Raw genomic sequence first — 19825 nt, 5'->3', positions numbered from 1 at the left:
CTAGGTCTTTGTGTTGAGAGCCAAACAAGATCAGTTACAGGATTAAGCAGATTTTGTGGTTACACTCAAGGGCTGTACTTGCCACAACTTGTTACCTATTCAGCATAACAGTTGAAAGGGAAGAATGTGGTGGTGGTTTGAGCAGAAACATTTCAAGGGACGAGGGACAAGCATGGTTGTGCTATAAATGAATAAACAAACAAACAAACAACTGCATGTAAGGTCTGAGAGCTACCGGTATGTAAATACTAAGAAAACAAAAAAAAATAAAGTTATTATTTTGATTGTTATAAACACAATGGATTTTTTTTTTATTGTTGTGAGTAATAGGTGAAAGAAAGCATAATGATAGATGATGCAAAACTCTTTATGGGTATACGCGTTTCAACCACCAGCACATTTTTATAAGGGAATATGAAATCTTGATACAGAATATTTAAAAGTATGACTGAGTGACCACGTCAACTAGTACAAACTGACAGTCGGCTGCAGAATAGCCACAATAGTCACGTGTTATTGCGACCAGACAAGCCTGTCAAACTTCCTGAGGAACAGGCAAAGGAAAAGCGTCAGTAGTTACAATCTAACACCCAGGGGTAGTCCTCTGACCTGATTTGAAGTGTACATAATATATGAATTCTACCGGAGATTCAGTTTGGAACGAACTAGTTTTTACAAAGTTTCTAGTTTTAATCAGATAAATAAACCAGCTAAATCTAAGTAAGGTCGACTGAAGAAGAGGATGTGGTTTATATGCTATTCATTGCAACGAGCTAGCTAGCCGACTAGCAATAGTTGAAAGATACAACCGCTGATTACGAGTCCAGCGAAGCAGTACAGTCTGAAACGACACGGAATGTAGTGTGGAAGGTAAGAAGTGCTTGTATACAATGTAACAGTGCCTATTCATAAATCGGTACGTTCCAATGGTTGATTGTTATATTATAGTCAACGATTAGTTCTGCTACTAACCTAGTTTGCGTTCTCTTGCAGAGCTCTCACTGCAGTTGATTGATCAAGCTCAGATTTGCCGAAGTGATGCTGAACTTATTGCAAACCACGTCAAACAGCACTTGCTAAACTCAATAGTACATCGTTTTGAAAACCGAGGCGAACGAATGTTTAATTCATTTCCTGACTATTAAAGTCACTAATTATTGAATAAATGAATTTCGCATACACGTCACCATTGTCAAAGGAACTAGTTTGACTCGATTCCACGTATGAGGACCTCAGACGCGCCTCAATCCACTTTCTCAAATCTGGACGTGCCTGTCACTTACTGTAACATTATCATTATCATTATAGGCGCTCATTTGGTTGTGTCAATACCCTGAATTGTCCATTGTTTGATGTTGTGGAATGCGATTATTGAAAGACGACTGTGTAGCCTAGTCCAACCACTCAGGTTCTTTTCGTTGTAAAAGCTATTTAGACTAGTATGTCCTGCCTTACTTCGTGTACCTCAGAATGATACAGGGGAAGTTCTCACATTTTTACTCCTCTCTACACAAACCCAATGCAAATTTAGTGGCAGGTAAAAACCATTGCACGCCTGTTGCTTGTATGAGCGTGCGCGCCTGTTTGTGTGTTACAAGATAACTACTTCGGCGCATTTTACTGTACGTCATTGATTCTCTGCACAGCTGTGAGCAGTTAAGAGCTGTTTTTCGAATAAAAAGCTGTGTAGGTTGATTTACTTATGAAGCGTAAACTGAATAACATTGTAGTTTACGCATCAAGTGGGTTTGTTATTTACTTGACGTTGTTTAGAGATTAGATGAAAGTCGGACTCTATGACCTAGTATGGACACTGGCATCTTGTCAGACAAGATGTTCAGGCTAGTCATCACTTCTTTATTGCAGCAAATAGTTTCCTCTGAAAGCCAGAGGAACTCAAAACCTTGTGTACTCAAAACCTGTGTATTGACTTTGCAGATACACAAGATAATGTAATGTTGTCTCTTACCTGTGTCTGTATTTACTTAAATGTTGGACTACAGTAGAGCATAGTGAACACAGGTGCTAACAAGAAGCTGTAGGCTGTCCTGCAACTGTGACTAAATATCAAGGGTTTTATATTATGAAGGCTATGCAAACTATGGCCTTATGATTTTTACCCCCTGCTTGAGGGCTATGCTCTTCATAGTGATGTCTCTGCACAGCCACTATAGTGTTTACCACTGGTTGGGCTACAACTGTTATTCTTTCCCTCACAGTTCAAGAGCCAACATCACTCCAAATGTAAACACATAGTAATAACACTGTGTAATACTGGTTCAGGCCGGCCAAAGACGCATGACTTGTTCACCCTGCTCTGTATTTTTTGGTTCTTGTTTGTCTTTGACTCAACTTTTGTTCCTTTCTTCTCAGTGTCGTGACATACACAATTTCATGTCGCACCTAGACACTCAGTGAAAAGATGCTGTTTAAACAAAGGGATGGGCCACAAAGTGTATGAGCTTGCCTAGGGCACAGAATGGGCCATAGAACTGCCAATGCTGGTTTTGCCTTATTTAAATTATCACGCCTTTTCTCTCTGGGCCAATTCCTGCTCACATTGAAAGCCGTTTATTTGATGCTGATAAACTGTATTGGAGTCCTGTGGAAATGGGAGCCAATTTCGTTGATACGGCAAAGTCAGCCTTGCGACTAAGTCGCATTAAAAACAATCTTCTGCTGTGGCTCAACTGGGAATGCTCTCTCTCTCTCTCTTTCTCTCTCTCTCTCTCCCTCTCTCTCTCTCTTACTTTTTCTCTCTGCCTCACTTTCTTTCTGATGCCACGTCCTGCCCAGAGTTGGAAAGTAAACACCACCTGTGGACTGGCAATGAGTCCTACCTCACATTTGATTTAAAGTAGGCCTCAGCCATCCGCCTCACCTGGCCTCAAAGGCATCAGCGGTGAAGTGGCACACACCTGGTAGCAGCGGCTGGCTCTGGTGCTTCCTCACCACCGACCGGCTGCCGGCCCTGAGCCACTGGAGGTCCCCCCTGCCTAGCCCAGCGAAGCAGAGCAAAGCGAGGCGCAGGCTACAGGCCAGTGGTTCCCTTAAGAGCTCTTTTGTGTCTGAGTTGATGCCCATTTGCGTGCTTGGTGCTGCCAAGGCCCTATCAGGTGGTAGAGGGGAAGGTGTGATCGGCAGGCCAGTTCATAATGGGGCCGTTATTTGCGTGTCGGTAGGGGTAGCGGTGAGCCAGCTCGGGCTGCCCCGTCTCTTGTTTCTGGAGCTTACTAGAACTTACCTTGGCTCTTCAACAGGTTGTGTTTTGCAGTTTATGAGATATGAGGGCCTCACTATGCCTCACCCATACAAACTAACCTTGGGCAGGGAATTCTGATTTGAATGACTTATTCTGCCTTTTCAAAAGAATGGGATACTAAAGGTTCAACTGTTAGTATTGACTTTAAGAAAAAAATTAACAAATATCAACACTTGCCACAAGAACTTGCAAACAAAGCCCAATTGTTTATTTAATCTTTAATCAACTTCAGAAGCTTGACGCTAAATAGTTTAGAGGATCTTTGATTGCTGGGCCTTGATAGAACATGTCTGAAAGGGTAAATACCTTCTTAATTTTTTTTTTTTAAGACCTTGAAAAGCAGCATACTGAAAGATAATACATGAGGGTGTTGGTTAAGCATACTGATTAGACTACAGGTTTTTTACTGTCAGGTTTGAAGAGGTAACTCTCCCTCCCCCTTGTAGAAAAGCACAATTGGTTGGCTTTGATGACAGCATAGTAGAACTGTATCCCAACCCTAAAGTTACAGAACTTTTCGTGTGTGTGTGTGTGTGTGTGTGTGTGTGTGTGTGTGTGTGTGTGTGTATCTGTGTGTGTGTATGAAAGAGAGAGAAAGAGAGAGACCAGGGCTCATCAGTTGCAGAAAATGGTCACGGGAAAGACACAGAGAAGGTACAGGGTTCCCGTACAGAGAAAAAGACGGGAGGTTCATAGTGTCATCCTCTTACTTTGTTGCCGGTGCTTTCTCAGTGTAAATCCCTGCACACTGAAATATTAATGCCACCCAATTATGTGATTACACAGGAGGCCGCGGCAGCGCTGATGGATCGGGCTCAGGCACTGCCATGATTGCCTCCTGGGCTGGAGAAACCTTGCGCGTCTCCGGATCGAAATCTCTTCCGCGCCATCGTTTATTAACGAGGAGTCAAGCGCCGTGGGTGGCGGAAAATGATCGAATGCGGTGCGATAAAAACCCGTAGAGCTTCTCGTGTCAGCTAAGGACAGGGTAGCATGAGATCGGAAAACCACCTAATAGAATAACGAATCAAAGTCACCCCGTCGCACAGGTACTTACGATGGGTAGAAGTGGTTCTGTGTGGGTGGGGTTCCAGCTGGGTGTTCCTGCCACCACTGGAATTCCATTCATTGGCATTTAGAAGCATCAGTTCTTCTGAATGGGTTGGAATTTCCCAGGTGATCGTAATAGATTAGCACATGCAACACTGTACCCTGTCACCTTCATTCTGTGGTGTAACTCTACAACCTCTTGTTGCCCTCCTTCGCAGATAGTCTGTTCTCTCGCTGTCCTCATGTTTAAATCATCAGTTGGATCAAGAGCACTGCTAGCGTATACAGTTTTCCATCAAGTATATAATTTACATTACATTTAGTCATTTAGCAGACGCTTTTGTCCAAAGCAATGTACAAGGGAGAGAACAGTCAAGCTAAGAGCAATACAAACCTGGTGTAACAATAAATACTACTTTACATAAGAAATAGAAAAACGACATAGAAAGAAAAAGAAGTGCAGGAATGTAACTGCTGAAGTGCAAGTTAAGCACTAGTCAAGGTGCCAGTTAGGAAGGAAGGTGCTCTCTGAAGAGCTGGTTCTTCAAAAGAGAGGGACGCCCCTGCTCTGGTAGTACTAGGCAGTTAGTTCCACCAACGTGGAACTACAAATGAGAATAGTCTGGATTGCCGTGCTTGGGTAAAAAGTGTGTGTCTCTACCAGCGAACAGAGAACTGGGGTGTGTGTAAGGAATTTATGACAATGACTCTGACAGACTTGTGGAAGACTTGATTTCATTCAGCTGATATGGATTGGTGTGGTATGTTTTTAAAAGTCACTCAGAGAACAGTGGGGTGTGTGTGTAAGGAATTTATGACAATGACTCTGACAGACTTGTGGAAGACTTGATTTCATTCAGCTGATATGGATTGGTGTAGTATGTTTTTAAAAGTCACTCACTCTTTTGTCTGTCACCCTCTATCTGTCCCTTTCTCTCTTTCTCTCTCTCTGTTTCTCTTTCTTTATCCCTCTCTCTCCTTCTCTCTCTCCACAGTGAGCTGACAGCAGTCAGAGACAAGCGAGACGGCGAGGAGGTCGGGCAGGGTTTGGCGTTGTGGTCGCAGCCGCCCACCTTCATCATGAGGGTGCGCTTGTCGCGCAAGCTGGGCCTGCTGGCCAAGGCGGGCATGGTACTGTGGCTGATGTGGCTCTCCTACCTGATCGTCACCCACAGCGTCGTTTCCACCCCCTCCTCCTCGTCCTCCTCGGACTCCGTCGGGGACCAGGACGAGCCGGGCGCCGGCCTGGCGGTGGGGGCCCGGGAGCAGCAGCAGCAGCAGGAGGACGCGGAGGCGCTGCGGCGGCCCGTGTACCAGAAGCCGGTTGCCGACAGCAACGCGCCAGGCGAGTGGGGCAGGGCCACGCGGCTCACGCTGAAGGATGACGAGAAGAAGCAGCAGGAGGAGAGCATCGAGCGCTACGCCATCAACATCTTCGTGTCGGACCACATCTCGCTGCACCGCCACATCCAGGACAACCGGATGCACGAGTGAGTGAGGGCGAGCAGGTGGGCTGGGGCAAGACGGGCACACTGGCCATGGTTGTTGTGGTTAGAATGGTTGCCATAGTGCCTGCTGGATCCTCTCTCGGGCACTCTCCACTCTCCTACCCTGCTTCATGGGGTTTTTCTTCTTGGGTTTGGGTCTCGGGTATGTTTGTGTCGTGTTGTTTGTTTGCAGGGGCGTGTTCTTGGACTGGATGTGTTGAGTGTACATTTTTCTCTTGAGTTTTTTATCCAGATGTCATCAGTTTGGCCTGTCAAGTTGGCATATGTTTAGCCGCACAGTCCATTATTTATGTTTCCTGAGGGTCTGCTTTGGCGATCCTCTCTGGTTTATCTTGATGCTCTTTTCCGTTTCCGAACAACATTTACTCACGAAGCAAAGGCTTGGTGTTAAAGCCTTACCTCTAGAGCATGTTACACTGGTTTGCGTTTTTTTCCCCCTCATCTCTATCTCATCCCCTTTCCCCTCATCTCCAGACCCTTGTGGACCTCTGTGGGCCTCTGCTGTTAATTGCTATGTAGTAAGCCCAGGCCTGAAATAATGAGCTGGATTTCATGTCGGCTTTCTGCAAAGCATCACAATTTTTTTTTTAATCTCCCTGTTGAGATGAACAAGATCAGTTGGGTTGGATTTTTGTGTGAATTTTTAAAAAGCTTTGCTTAAGAAACGGAAGCCTTTAAAGTGTGATTCAGTCAGAACATCTTAGGGCTTGTTGGGAGCTTTTAAGCCGTGTTGACTGAGGATTGACCGGGAGGTTCTTTTTTTGCCTCACACTGTGAATACGTTTCTCATTTTAAAGGCTCCTAACAAGTTTGCAAGCTAGCGAGTCTTCTGAAGCAACTTTTCCCTGAGCTGCTTGCCTTTTCCTGAAGGTATTTGTAACTTTTTTTCCCCCGAGATGTCGGGGCCACTTACATTTGACTCGGCTATAAATCGGTTTGTCTTTTTTTATGTGCGACAGTTAGAGTGACGCCTGAACTGTTTGCACAAGCTGTCCCTGTGTATTTATTTACTGGGTGCGACACATCTCCTTCCATGCTTCTCTCCCACTCCCTCTTTCTCTCTCCCTCTCTCTTTCTCTCTCTCTCTGTTCCCCAGGCGTCTGTGAAATCCTCTCTGGCATGTGTAGCCTCAGTGTGATGTTTTTTTTTTTGTCCTTTTTAATTCTGTGCCATTATGCCCAGAGCAAGCCAAAGGCTCCAAAGCCTCACAATATCTCTGCTGCACACAATAACCAGCGGGTTGCAGCTCAGTGTGATTGGCCAGAGTGCCCCTGTTCCACTCACACAGACGTAGCAGGTTTCTCACCTGTTCCACCGCTGACGTCATTATTTAGGGTCATGATTGATATGCTCCTCATGTCTTTTATTTATTTATGTTAATTCTTTCTATCTATCTATCTATCTATCTATCTATCTATCAATCTATCTAACTCCAATCTATCTATCTTTCCATTCATCCATCCTCCCTCTATCTTTTTATTTATCTAATATTGTTGTTAACTGTTTTCCTCTTTTGTGTATCTCCCTTATGTTTGCCACACTGGCAGGTGCCGGGCGAAGAAGTTCGACCTGCGGCGTCTGCCCACCACGTCAGTGATCATCGCCTTCTACAACGAGGCCTGGTCCACGCTGCTGAGGACCATCCACAGTGTGCTGGAGACCACGCCCGCTGTCCTGCTGCGCGAGGTCATCCTCATCGACGACTTCAGCGACCGCAGTGAGTACCAGAGAGGGGATGACGGTGTGATGGGAGAGAAAGCGGGAGGGAGGGAGAGAGAGAGAGAGGGAGGGAGAGAGAGAGAGAGAGAGAGAGAGAAGGAGGGAGAAACTTTTTTTGAACTTTATTAAGCCCAGTAAGGAGTTCAGTAAGGGGAGTGGGAGGGAAAACTGTGTTGAAAGAAGAGAGAGAGAGAGAGAGAGAGAGAGAGAGAGATAGTGGTGGGGTGTCACTCCAGTGTTTATGCAACTATTCATCCTGAGCCAGCGGCAGCAGCCTTCTTGGTGGCTCTCCAGCGCGGAGCTCCTCTCAGATGCTGTGCCTTGTGATTACCTCACACCAAGCCATTTCTTGACCACCCCGCCGCCTCCCCCTTAATCTGCATGAATCTCAGGCCCAGCAGGCCTCTCTAAACCTGCACACACCCTGGTGAGTCCATGACACCTCAGAACCCCTAAGACAGTGCTGCAGAGATGCACTCAGAAAGGCACCCCCCAGAACTGATACCATACAGTATAAGATGCATTAAAGCTCAGAAGTCAGAATTCAGTATAAAAAAATTAAAAAAACAAGGTTCAGGTCCAGTTTGACCAGACATTTTTAACCAGAAATTGTTTGATTGCATGAATGTGATTTATGTGCTACATGTGCATCATAGGTTTCCTGACAAAGTTGAGAAGTATTAGAAAAATATAGAATGAGGAGGTTTGGGGACATTGATGCAGAGTTCAGGGTCTTAAAATGCCAACGAGCCCGGCAGAGCCTTATAGTTCTAATCACTCAGTTTCCCAAAATTCTTTCCTTGTGGGTGTAATGCTTTTCAGCGCCGATGTGTTATGATAGCAAAAGACCGACACTTGCACATTCCGTTGTCTGTACTCCAACAGAGGCTCCAAAACTGACATGCTATCATCTGTGCTTTTCCAAATTAGTAACTGCTTTGGGCAGGCTGCCTTTAGATTCAAACACCACGATGAAAGGCCCGTTTAATTGCTCTCCTGGGAAGGGAACAAAACACAAGACCTTGTCAGAAACAAATATCCCAGGGGGTCTTCTTTTTAATCTAGCAGCCAACGAGTGCATTGTGGGTTGTCCTCTATTGTTCAACAGGGTAATGAAAAAGCACTTCATTTGGAGAGATTAGTGGTAGTCAGGTCCACAGAGTGTTTTTCCCAGACGCAATTCTCTTGGACATACAACACTGGGCCTCCCAGCCCTTTCGTTAGCCGCTAATGATGCCACCAATTAATTTACGTAATTTGTTTTCACCGGCTTTTATTGGGTCACTTGTCTGGTCCTGCGCTGACTGTTCCCGTCTGACTTCTAGAGATAAGACTTCAGACTGTTTACCGTGACAGATGTGTCTCCTAACTGTCGTCACCGGCGTGAATTTTTAGGCTATCTGAAGGTGCAGCTGGCCGACTACATCAGCAACCTGGACCGCGTGCGCCTCATCCGCACCAACAAGCGCGAGGGCCTGGTGCGGGCGCGGCTCATCGGCGCCACCTACGCCACCGGCGACGTGCTCACCTTCCTGGACTGCCACTGCGAGTGTGTGCCCGGCTGGATCGAACCACTGCTGGAGAGGTGCGTCGCCACGTACTATCATCAGTCACTGACTATCAGTCTGTCAATTTGCTTGTCAATTTACTTGTTCTGTCAATTTGCTGTCAATTTGCTTGTTCTGTTTTTGTCCTGTTCTGTCCTTTTGCAACTTAATTTTTTTACCTGAATATTATTATGTACAATTTCACATGTGTGCTACTGCTAAAGGAGCTTAATCCAGAATCACAATCCCATTTACTTTTTGAAGTGACATTGATACATAGCAATGTCACCCTTCCCACTACATTGATTTCATTTTGAGTTTGAATATGCTGTAGCAAGACTCCTACATATCTAATGTTATTCAGATTAGATCTAATGTCAATTAGCAGATGACTGGATCAGGTAAAGGCTTTCCCCCAGAGGTGAAGAAAGAGTCCTGTAAGAACCCTTCTTTCTCTCTCCCCTTTCAGGATCGGTGAGAACGAGAGCACCATCGTGTGCCCGGTCATCGACACCATCGACTGGAACACCTTTGAGTTCTACATGCAGACGGACGAGCCCATGATCGGGGGATTCGACTGGCGCCTGACCTTCCAGTGGCACGCGGTGCCCCTGACCGAGCGGAAGCGGCGCAAGTCTCGCATCGACCCCATCAAGTAAGATCCACGACCCAGCTCCATGGTTTCACTCAGATCCGCCGAGTCTCCCTCAGCCTGAAACATGACCGGCTAAGAAGTTACAGTCGCCCAAATACTCTCAACACATTAAACGGGGGGGGGGGGGGGGGGGGGGGGCGTAAACTGAAATGAACTGAAGTTACAGTTATCACATCTGCGACTTTTTATTTATTCTACAGGTCTCCTACAATGGCTGGAGGTCTGTTTGCAGTCAGTAAGGCTTACTTTGAGTACCTGGGCACCTACGACATGGGTATGGAGGTGTGGGGAGGAGAGAACCTGGAACTTTCTTTCAGAGTGAGTATCCATTCTGCGTTCCATGTCCGTGTTCCATTCTCTTGACTAGGGATCCACACGAGAAACTCTGCTTCATGTCTGAGGAGGTGCTGTGCTCCAAATTCTCAGTGAGAATTGATCAAGTGAATCAGTGATGCCGAGAGAGGCTGGGAAAACCCTCAGTAAATAAGAGATGAAGAGTCTCCTTTCATCTGCGGGTGTCAATTAATCAGGGAGAGACAGATTCCGTGTTTGTGTAGGGTGTGTGGTGTGCGTTTGGACACGTATGCATGCTTGCGTGTCCGAATGTAAAACTGATAGATGGCGTATACCTTTGGGCCATGTTTTATGCATATGAAAATATAACACCTCGCTCCGAGCTGCAAGACTAGCATGCATAATTGATGTCATGTGAATTGGTTTACAACTGTGTATGAGAATAAAAATGAAAAAGCTAAATGAAAAATGTATGGGACAGGAGTTATTATAGCAGCAATTTAGTCTTGTAATTCTCCAGCCTTTATGTGTTTTGCTGTTCTTAATTTCCTAAATCAGTAATGTGGTAAAGAGGGGTTTGGGCAATGTGGGATTAAAAGGGAATAATTTCTCTAATTTACATGGCCTTTTACATCTACCACTTCTAAGCTACCAGTGACACCAATACCAAATTAGTGCTACTACTTTAAGAAATGAAATGGGATGAAATTCAATTCATATAGCACTGATAACGATTCAAATGTTATCTAGGCTCTTTACAGAGCCCAGAGCCTGAACCCCCTACAGCAAGCACTAAGGTGACTGGGGCAAGGAGAAACCTTGAGCAGAACCTCAAGGGGGGGGATAGAAGGAGAAGAGAGAATCAGGAGGGATCAGAGGATAAAACATATTAGCATACGTGTGGCATATGTACATGATACATATGATTCCATGAAACATAAAAGAAGGGATATATACATGGAAAAAGCCGAATTAATAGTGGATAAAAATGGAGAGAGCTGACATTCAAAGTCTCGGTTATATTATAAGGATAAGCAGAGCAATGAAGCAGAAAACTATATCAGTGACGCCATTTGTTTATTTTACGGGTACATAGGCTGGCGTACAGTATGAATTATACGCGGAATAGAATCTTTGCAAAATAGTTAAGTGGAAATGGGCAGCTGTAAGGAGAGGGTTTCTGCGGGTAGATCAGGTGGCAGCATCCCACATTGAAAAGAGTCTAGAGGAGGAAGAAAATTAGTAGGAAATTGAATTTTTGGGGAAATATTCCATCCTGACTGAAGTCAATCTTGTTTACCAACTAAATATATTGGTAACACTTTGAAAAATTAAGTAATTGCAACTATAGTAAAATTGTCCCATCACCATCACTGTCCTGTAGTGCAGAGGTCTTCAACCGGGGGTCCGCGACCCCCAGGGGGTCCGCGGAGGTACTGCAGGGGGTCCGCCAAATTATTTCATCTGAAGCATTTTTACCCTTTTCCAAAAATAAAAAACGTCCAAAAGACTACATAAAGATAAACAGAACGTAAAAATGGCTTTCTATTCCTTACAAATAATACATAGGCTACCCATGAGTCTTCACGCGATCATTTGATCATAATGGCAACATATGCACTTTTAGCTACATTTAGCTATCTGGTGCCAAAAGACGTTACCTGCCATAACCATACAATTTGAAATAATTGATCGTTTTGTAATTTCTCGGAACAACACCACTGATGGCGGTTCAGATGATCTACCTTCAGAGGATACCAACACCCCTTCCATGAACAGCGAAAAGCGCAAACGGGAGAAGACACGTAAATATTCAGAGAATTATCTGAAGTTTGCCTTCACCTACAAAGAGACCGATGGTGAAGAATTATGTGTGGTTTGCTCTTCCGTGCTATCAAACGAAACTATGAAACCATCAAAGAGGCAACGACATTCAAAGACAACCCATGCTCACTTGAAAGGGAAAAAAAACATTTAATATTTCCCGTTTAAAATCTTTTGAGGGCCAGCAGACCTTGATGAGACAATCAGCCAAAGTGTGCGAGCTAGCTTTAAAAGCCTCTTATCAAGTTGCATTACGTGTCGCTCAGACCAAACAGCCATACATAATTGCGGAAAGTTTAATATTGCCAACAGCTAGTGATATGTGCAAAACAATGTTTGGGAAGGATGAGTACGTAAAAAAACTGAAAAGCATCCCAATGCCGGCCCTATTGATGAATTACCAGCTGATGTGAGGGCACTACTAGTCGCAAAACTCCCGAAGGCAGATTGTTTTGCACTACAATTAGATAAATCCACCGATGTGTCAAATGACGCTCAGCTTTTAGCTTTTTTGTGATTTGTCGACCAAAATGAGATGCAGGAGGAATTTCTATTCTGTAAGCAGCTGCCTGCAGGTAAAAAAAGTTCTGAGATTTTCAAAGTGATCGACAATTCGTTCCGTGAACATGATATACCCTGGCCAAAATGTGTCGCGATGTGCACAGACGGTGCAAGAGCCATGTATGGCGCACTGCATGCTTCATAGGGAGAATGTTGTTGCCAAAGACGTGAATGATGAATTCTCAAACGTCAGATCTCTCACTAGGTATGAGATATTTCATCCATACTTAAGCTTCTCAATTCTTTGTCCCTCCCTAATTTAATACAGAGTGATGGCTAACTGTAAGGGAGAAAAAATGTCAATAATAAACAGAATAAATTGAAACGAGTTTTGTGTCACAGATGATTTGTAATCCTGTTCAAACATGTGTAGGGAAGTGTGTGTGTGTGACTGACACTTAGTTCCAAATAAATTATATGAATATCAGGCCCAAATTTGGGGCGGCGGGGGTGGGGGTCCCTGCTCAGTGTCTCTCTCAGCCAAGGGGTCCTTGGGCTGAAAAAGGTTGAAGACCCCTGCTGTAGTGTATGGTTAACTGGGTTGATCACATGTAAGTGCATTACTGCATTATGTCTTTGGCTCTTAATGCTCTAATTTGACTAGTTAGTAAATAACTGTACTGTCTAAATACCAACAGATATTTGTTGTAAGGAAAGTGATATTTTGTGCATAGATTCTCTCTTAGAGGACAATGTTAATGTAAATGTAATTGTGTGGTCTTTGTGGTATTACAGACTGGTTTGGCTGTAATCAAAGTAGCTTTGAATCGATACATTCATTAACTCCTAGTATGAATCAACCTTTTTTGTCTAGAATGATGGAATTAATTATTTTAGTAACAAAATATTATTTGCCTTGTTCAAGGTTCTGGGTTTTCAGTCCCTTAAAGCCTTTGCGTCTGTGTCCTTGTTATCCAGTCATCTGACTCTTGTTGTCAGTATTGTGTAACGGGGAGCGATTGTCAATAAAAAAGGTAGTAGATTCCTTTTGATACTATTTCATTGAACCCCTTTATGCACATCCCTAGCGGACGCATGTTTGATTAAAAAAAAACAACATTCTGGCTGGTTGTAAGCACTCTGGTTCGCCTCACCCACAGGTGTGGCAGTGTGGAGGCTCGCTTGAGATCGACCCCTGCTCCCACGTGGGCCACGTCTTCCCCAAGAAGGCCCCCTACGCCCGGCCCAACTTCCTGCAGAACACCGTCCGAGCTGCGGAGGTCTGGATGGACTCCTACAAGCACCACTTCTACAAACGAAACCCACCTGCCCGCAAGGTATGACTTTGGAAGAGTTCCAAGGCAGGCAGATGTTAAACAACAGTGACATTATTGCTTTGGAGTTGCTAGCAGACAAGCCTACGTAGAGTATTCTTCTGAGTGCTTAGTGGAACTGACTTTACAAGTTAATGTTGACACACACTGTTGACACACAACAAACTGCTCTGTCACCGCAGCCTTTTTATGTAGGTGTAATTATGCAGTAATCTTCTGTTATGTAGACATTGTTTTAAACGGAATGGATAGTAATATGACTTGATAACATCAACTGTCTCCATAGCAAGAACACTGCCAAGATAGCTTTAGCTAGCGGACACAGGAACACTTTGTGTACCCTGTCCTAGTTAAGGAGATATGGTTACCCTGCGATGATGACTTGAGACGTTTGAACGTCAGAAAAGGCCCTTTGTGTTTTTAGAAAATCTGAAGTGATATCATATTCCAAGTGGAAAAGGGGGGTGGGGGAGGGGGGCTTTACCAGCAACACAGCTGGCAGTTTGTGTCTGGGCTCCGTTTGCTGGTTTTGTTTGCTGTATTTGAGAGATGTTCAAACGGAGGTACTGTAAGTGGGGCGAGTACTAGGCGTATCAAGTTGCCCGTGTTAGCAGACATAAAAGATGCATGCAACTCTATATATCGCTCACCTGAAAAAAGTTACATTATTCATGCCGTCAGGGATCTTTGATCAAACAATAAATTATCTCATGAAAAGGAGGTGTCGAAAACGTGCCAAGCCGGACCTGGTCAAACTAATGAGAATACCGCCGTGCCAGTTTCTGGCATGACTGGTTACCAGTGCCAGAGATGACAACGACACCAGATATGGGTCTTTCTGCCGATCGTTAGTTTACATCGGATAATTGGTAGACTGCTGGCATTTGAGGAGATCTCATTAGCGCTCTTTATTACTCAGTCAGACGTTTCAGAATGGCCGGCGCCACTTCCAGGAGGACGCACATGAGGGCACGTTTTGGGATGTTTGAAGATGCTTCAAGTAGAGCAGCAGTTGCATTAGCAATGCGGACACTATCATAATATGACATTTCGTAGGGTGATGATAGATCTGTAGGGTGGTGATAGCTTCGGGAAAGTTGATATTTCTTTGTTGTTGAAGTTTGTCTTTTGGTCCGTAGGAGACGTACGGGGACCTTTCGGACCGGGTTCTTCTGAGGCAGCGACTGAAGTGCCAGAGCTTCAACTGGTATCTGAAGAATATTTACCCGGAGCTCCATGTGCCCGAGGACAGGGAGGGCTGGCACGGAGCGGTAAGTGCCCACATCTCACCCACACAGTCCCCGGAGGTGTCAGCCCCCTGTCCTCTCTCTTGCCTCCACATGCTTGGTCTCAGTACACTTTGAATAGTTTTGGAGGAAAATGTAAAACCGCAGAGGAAGGACACCCTACGGCCCTCTCTGCACAGCTTGCATTACATCTGCCCAACACACACTCTTGAGAACACCAGCATAAGGGACACAAAAGTAGTTGTTCCTACTTCATTCCAAGTAGTCTGTGTGGAATTGTGTGAAACATCTTGTACTGATTTTGTAACTAGAAGCCTTCTCTCTCTCTCTCTCTCTCTCTCTCTCTCTCTCTCTCTCTCGCTCTCTCTCTCTATATATATATATATATCTCAGGTCCGTAGTGCAGGGATCCACTCGGAGTGCCTGGACTACAACGCCCCTGAGCACAGCCCTACAGGTGCACACCTTGCCATGTTTGGTTGCCACGGCCAGGGCGGCAACCAGGTACTTCCCCTCCCGCTCCTTGCTGTTTCTCTGCCTTACCACTCTAGGCCTTCAGACCCCATAGCCTTTTAGAGTCTAAAGTCATTTAGAACAGGAGGAGGAGGTGGACAGGCATCTGTAAATGTCAGCAGTATTGAGTTACATCTGAAATGAGCTATATTTCAGCGGTGTTATATAATGCATATGATAACATTAGATGTTACAGGCTTACCCTCTCCACTGTCATGTCAGGATGACAGCGCATCATTATATCTTATATGAGCCTTAATGAGGCAATCGGTCACTTTCAGTGCTTTTTTTCCAACCCTGTGCCTATATTTCATCTTGTGGCAGTTGTTTTGTGGCTTTATAAAGAAACAGCTCTGGTCTATTTTTAATGGCAGGAGTGAGAAGGGGATGTCATGTGTCTCGCTGTCTGTGTGTCTCCTTGGTCTTGATATCGTCCTATTATTCATTGATGTTGTGCATCGGGTGTTCCTAAAAAAAAAGCATTAAGTTGTTACGTGATGATGTTTCCACCAACGCGCTCGAGAAAGGGAACTTTAGCCTCCGCCTGACAAAAGCCTGTCCACGAGGGCACTTACCCTCCCTGGGAAGATAAATGAGGCCTGTACAGACTAGATGATGCGGGGCCAGGTAAATAAGTTTGAGTCGGGACAGGATCTGCCCTTTTCATAGAGCCGTCGATTGGCCTGTGTGAATGATGCATGAGACCTGACGAGAACCCTCGGACTGTAGAGATTGATTACCTTTTTTGTGCTCCAGTGGCGTGCAGATGGACAGGCCCTGATGTCTCCCCAAAACGGTGGCTGCTGTAATGCAGTCAAGGTTATTAGCAAACATAGTGAGGAAGATAATACCTCAATGCATGTCTTGACTTGCAGCCTGACTAAAACTCTTATCTAAAACTACAAATAGTCTGTCTGGATGGTCCTGTCAGATTCAGAAATGTGTCCCAGCTCAGAGATCTTTAGCCACACCACTCACCAGCCTAACAAAGCAGGCAGCTGCCTAAATGTCCCGTCCCATTCAGTCACCATAAAATATTAAGTCGGACTCTTATGTGTGGTTAATTATCAAACCGTTTATTGAATGAAGTAGTTTTGATTGGCTGATATGGTCTTGCTACCCAAGTGCTGATGGGAGCACAGTTCATGGTGCTGTTCTCTGCTAACTCAGTTCAAGGTGAAGTTCAAAGTTCAACTGAAAGTTCTCAGTCATCCTCACGGTTACACTCACCTGCAAAAATCCTCCTCACCCACAGTACTTTGAGTACACGTCCAACAAGGAGATCCGCTTCAACTCGGTGACGGAGCTGTGTGCGGAGGTGCCGTCGGGGCAGAACTACATTGGGATGAAGCACTGCCCACAGGACGGTGCTCCTATGCCCCCCGCCATCGTCTGGGAGTTCAGAGATGTGAGTCTACCCCCCTCCCCTCCCCTGCATAAACTATTTCCCCATAAACTCCTTAAACAAATGTATTTTAACATGGTTAACATGGGACTAAAAACCATGCCTTAAGGGTTGTTTTACGTTTTGTCATTTAACACAATGGTATTTGAACAGATGCAAAGTAATACAAAAGCTACATTTTCTCTATGCCTGTACTAATTGGGATTTGAGTCCATGCCACCAGCACTGGCATTGCCTTGCTGTATTGTCTTAGGAATTCACGTGTGATTTGTGGATTCTTTAGGCTCTTGTTGGCCTGCCTGATTTTTAATGGCACCGTTTCCTCTCCCGTTTCTCTGTGGCTTTTTTTCCCCCCTCTCTGCAGGATGGAAGCATCTACCATCCTCACTCCGGCACATGTGTCACCTCTTACCGCACAGCAGAGGGACGCGCAGACATCCAGATGACGAAATGTACCCCAGGAGACAAGCACCAGCGATGGAAGTTTGAATAAGGGAAAGTGTGTCTGTTTGTCTGTGTGTGTGTGTGTGTGTGTGTGTGTGTGTGTGTGTGTGTGTGTGTGTGTGTGTGTGTGTGTGTGTGTGTGTGTGTGTGTGTGTGTGTGTGTGTGTGTTGTGGGGGGTGTAGCTCCACGAGACCTAAGTGCAATTACAATAATGGGCTTTGAGATGCAGGGCTCGGGAGCAAGCAGGAAGTGCTCCTGCTGTGCCCTCTGGAATGCTGCAGAACAGACTGGTCTTGACCATATGCCTTTGTGAATCGAAGGGGAATCCAGCAGTGAAGTGCCAATATCTTTATTTGTACTGTTTTTGATCAGTCTTCTGATATTGTTTTCTTTCGAAAGGGACTTCTAAGGAATGTGTAGAGAGCCATTTTGGCTACTCCAGGCCAGGCTTGAAGTACTGCAAGAGCAATACAGGGCTGTGTGATTAAGCCTCTTGTGCTATCGGTGGGTTAGGTTCGTGCCAACACCACTCACATCGGCGCCTTTATGAACACAATTGTGTCACAGCGGCTTTCCGCCTTACACTTCATGACTTTACATCACACAGAGTCGGTGTAGGCATTGGAAGAGAAATGGGAGATTATTATTATTTGTTTTAGTCATTTTCTTATCCTTTTATCTTGTTTTGATATTGTTTACACATTATGCCTATCCACCATAGGTCTTATGTATCTTTTTGTTGTGTTTGTGTGTGTCAGCGGTTGCATTGAAGAGATTGTTTATCGAAGATAAACCCAAGCGCCAGGGAGGCGTTAATGCCTTTCGACTCCCTCAGCCAGTGTGGTTTTACCCTCAGTCCACTTCTGGAGGGAATCCCGACCAATGAGAAGCCAATTAAAATAATCTCCCATCTGTGATGCCTTTTTCTATTTAGGGGATTTGGGAGGGGAGGAGGAGGGTGGTGTGGAGGAGAGCCTGTGTCTTTTTGGGATTAGATTAAACCTGAATGCTTAGACTGCTCATTGGAGCTCACAGAGAGAGAGAGAGAGAGAGAGAGAGAGAGAGAGAGAGAGAGAGAGAGGATGTGGTTTGCCTACTCCAGATGGGACCATGGGAATTCACTGTGCCTCTGTGTTTTCTGCTGTGCAGTCCTGAGGAGACTGATCATGTACTGGCCTAAATATAGACAACTGGGTGTCTTCTTTTGACCTCATGGATACTGTACATTATTCTGATGGCCACCTTGTTGGCCATTCCAATTTTCACGACACTGATGCCATGCTTGTCCAAGTAAGAGTGTTAGAGGAGGCTTTCCTTTATGTCAGCGATGCGTTAATTCTTCTGCCTTCTAAGTGTTTGACTGTCCTATCTATTTTTCACTTTGATCTGCCAATATGGATTAAGTGTGGTTTACAAATGTGTTGTATGGCATTACTGGCCTGTTTTGCCAGGTGCGTACACACACTGTACATAGCCCCTACATGTATTTCCTAGCACTTGGGGGCACCTTGACTGTTGACCAAAGTGTAACTTCAGCTCCTGAATTGTCTTTAATACTGGCCGAGTCCAAACTTTTTATGTGTTAATTCTCCCAACAGCGTGCAGTTTTAATAACATTTGGAAGCTTTTTTAACGTGATACCATGTGCAGTGTTACTGTCACTCGGTAGCCAGCTGTAACACTGAAGATGTTTCTGAACGGCCTCATTTATCATCTTCTGTGCTAATTTGCACTATGGCGTGAATCAGAAGTGACACGTCCTTTTCTGGAAAGTGACCTTTGACCTTTGTTGTAACCTCCCCCCAGCCAGTGCATTACCTATGCCTTTGAAAATTATTCTCAAATTGTAAAGGGACCTAAGTGGGACTGTGCAAAAATCTATATTTTTTAAATAACATGTACTTATGTGATTCAGGCCAAATGATTATTAAAGTTGATTCTGATAAATGGCTGTAGTTTTTATTTTTTTTAAGTGTGCTAAATCACATAAATATGAAATAAAGATGTCTGTAGATGAGTCTGAGGGAACTATTGCCTAGATGTATTTATCATCATCATCATCATAGTTTATTCAGGGAGAAATTGACTGAGCACAGGGCTCTTTTGCAGCAATGCCCTGATTGAGGCTACATAGTACAGAAGAACAATAAATGAACAAACCATAACAAAACAAAACAGACAAAATAAATAAACAAAACACATTAAATAACTCAGAAATTAAGTATAAAAAAAATTAAATAACATAAAGTTAAAAAAAAAAATTATCAGAGAATCATTTAAAACAACAGCATTGAGGCACATCCTTAGCATTTAAAAGGCTCTTTTAATATACTTTAATTTATGATTACAATTCTCCCACAAATTGCATGAGTAATTTAAATCCCAAGAGAGCATCCAGTATATGTGCACTCTAACAGGGTTCTATAGAGTAGACCTGTCCCAAAAGTAAAAGCGTATGATTCAGATGAAGCCAGAATAGGACCCCAGGAGTAGATCTTTCAAAAGTATGTTTAATGTTTAG

At 44.5% G+C, this 19825-nt stretch overlaps 1 protein-coding gene across 1 annotated transcript; it reads left to right on the top strand.

Annotated features, from left to right (window-relative positions):
- The first annotated feature begins 513 nt into the window (after nt 1–513).
- On the top strand, nt 514–19251 carry poc1bl (POC1 centriolar protein homolog B (Chlamydomonas), like). Its single transcript, XM_012829514.3, has 11 exons — nt 514–870; nt 5308–5802; nt 7368–7537; nt 8935–9124; nt 9556–9741; nt 9942–10059; nt 13521–13697; nt 14834–14965; nt 15335–15445; nt 16710–16862; nt 17224–19251. Exons 2-11 carry the CDS (start codon nt 5393–5395, stop codon nt 17350–17352), a joined length of 1776 nt encoding a protein of 591 aa, XP_012684968.2. The 5' UTR covers nt 514–870; nt 5308–5392; the 3' UTR covers nt 17353–19251.
- Nucleotides 19252–19825: the final 574 nt, after the last annotated feature.

Source organism: Clupea harengus, chromosome 19 (genome assembly GCF_900700415.2).
Source record: "Clupea harengus chromosome 19, Ch_v2.0.2, whole genome shotgun sequence".
Taxonomy (NCBI): Eukaryota; Metazoa; Chordata; class Actinopteri; order Clupeiformes; family Clupeidae; genus Clupea; species Clupea harengus.
Note: the sequence above shows the minus strand (reverse complement) of the source record. Positions and strands in the feature narration are given on the sequence as shown.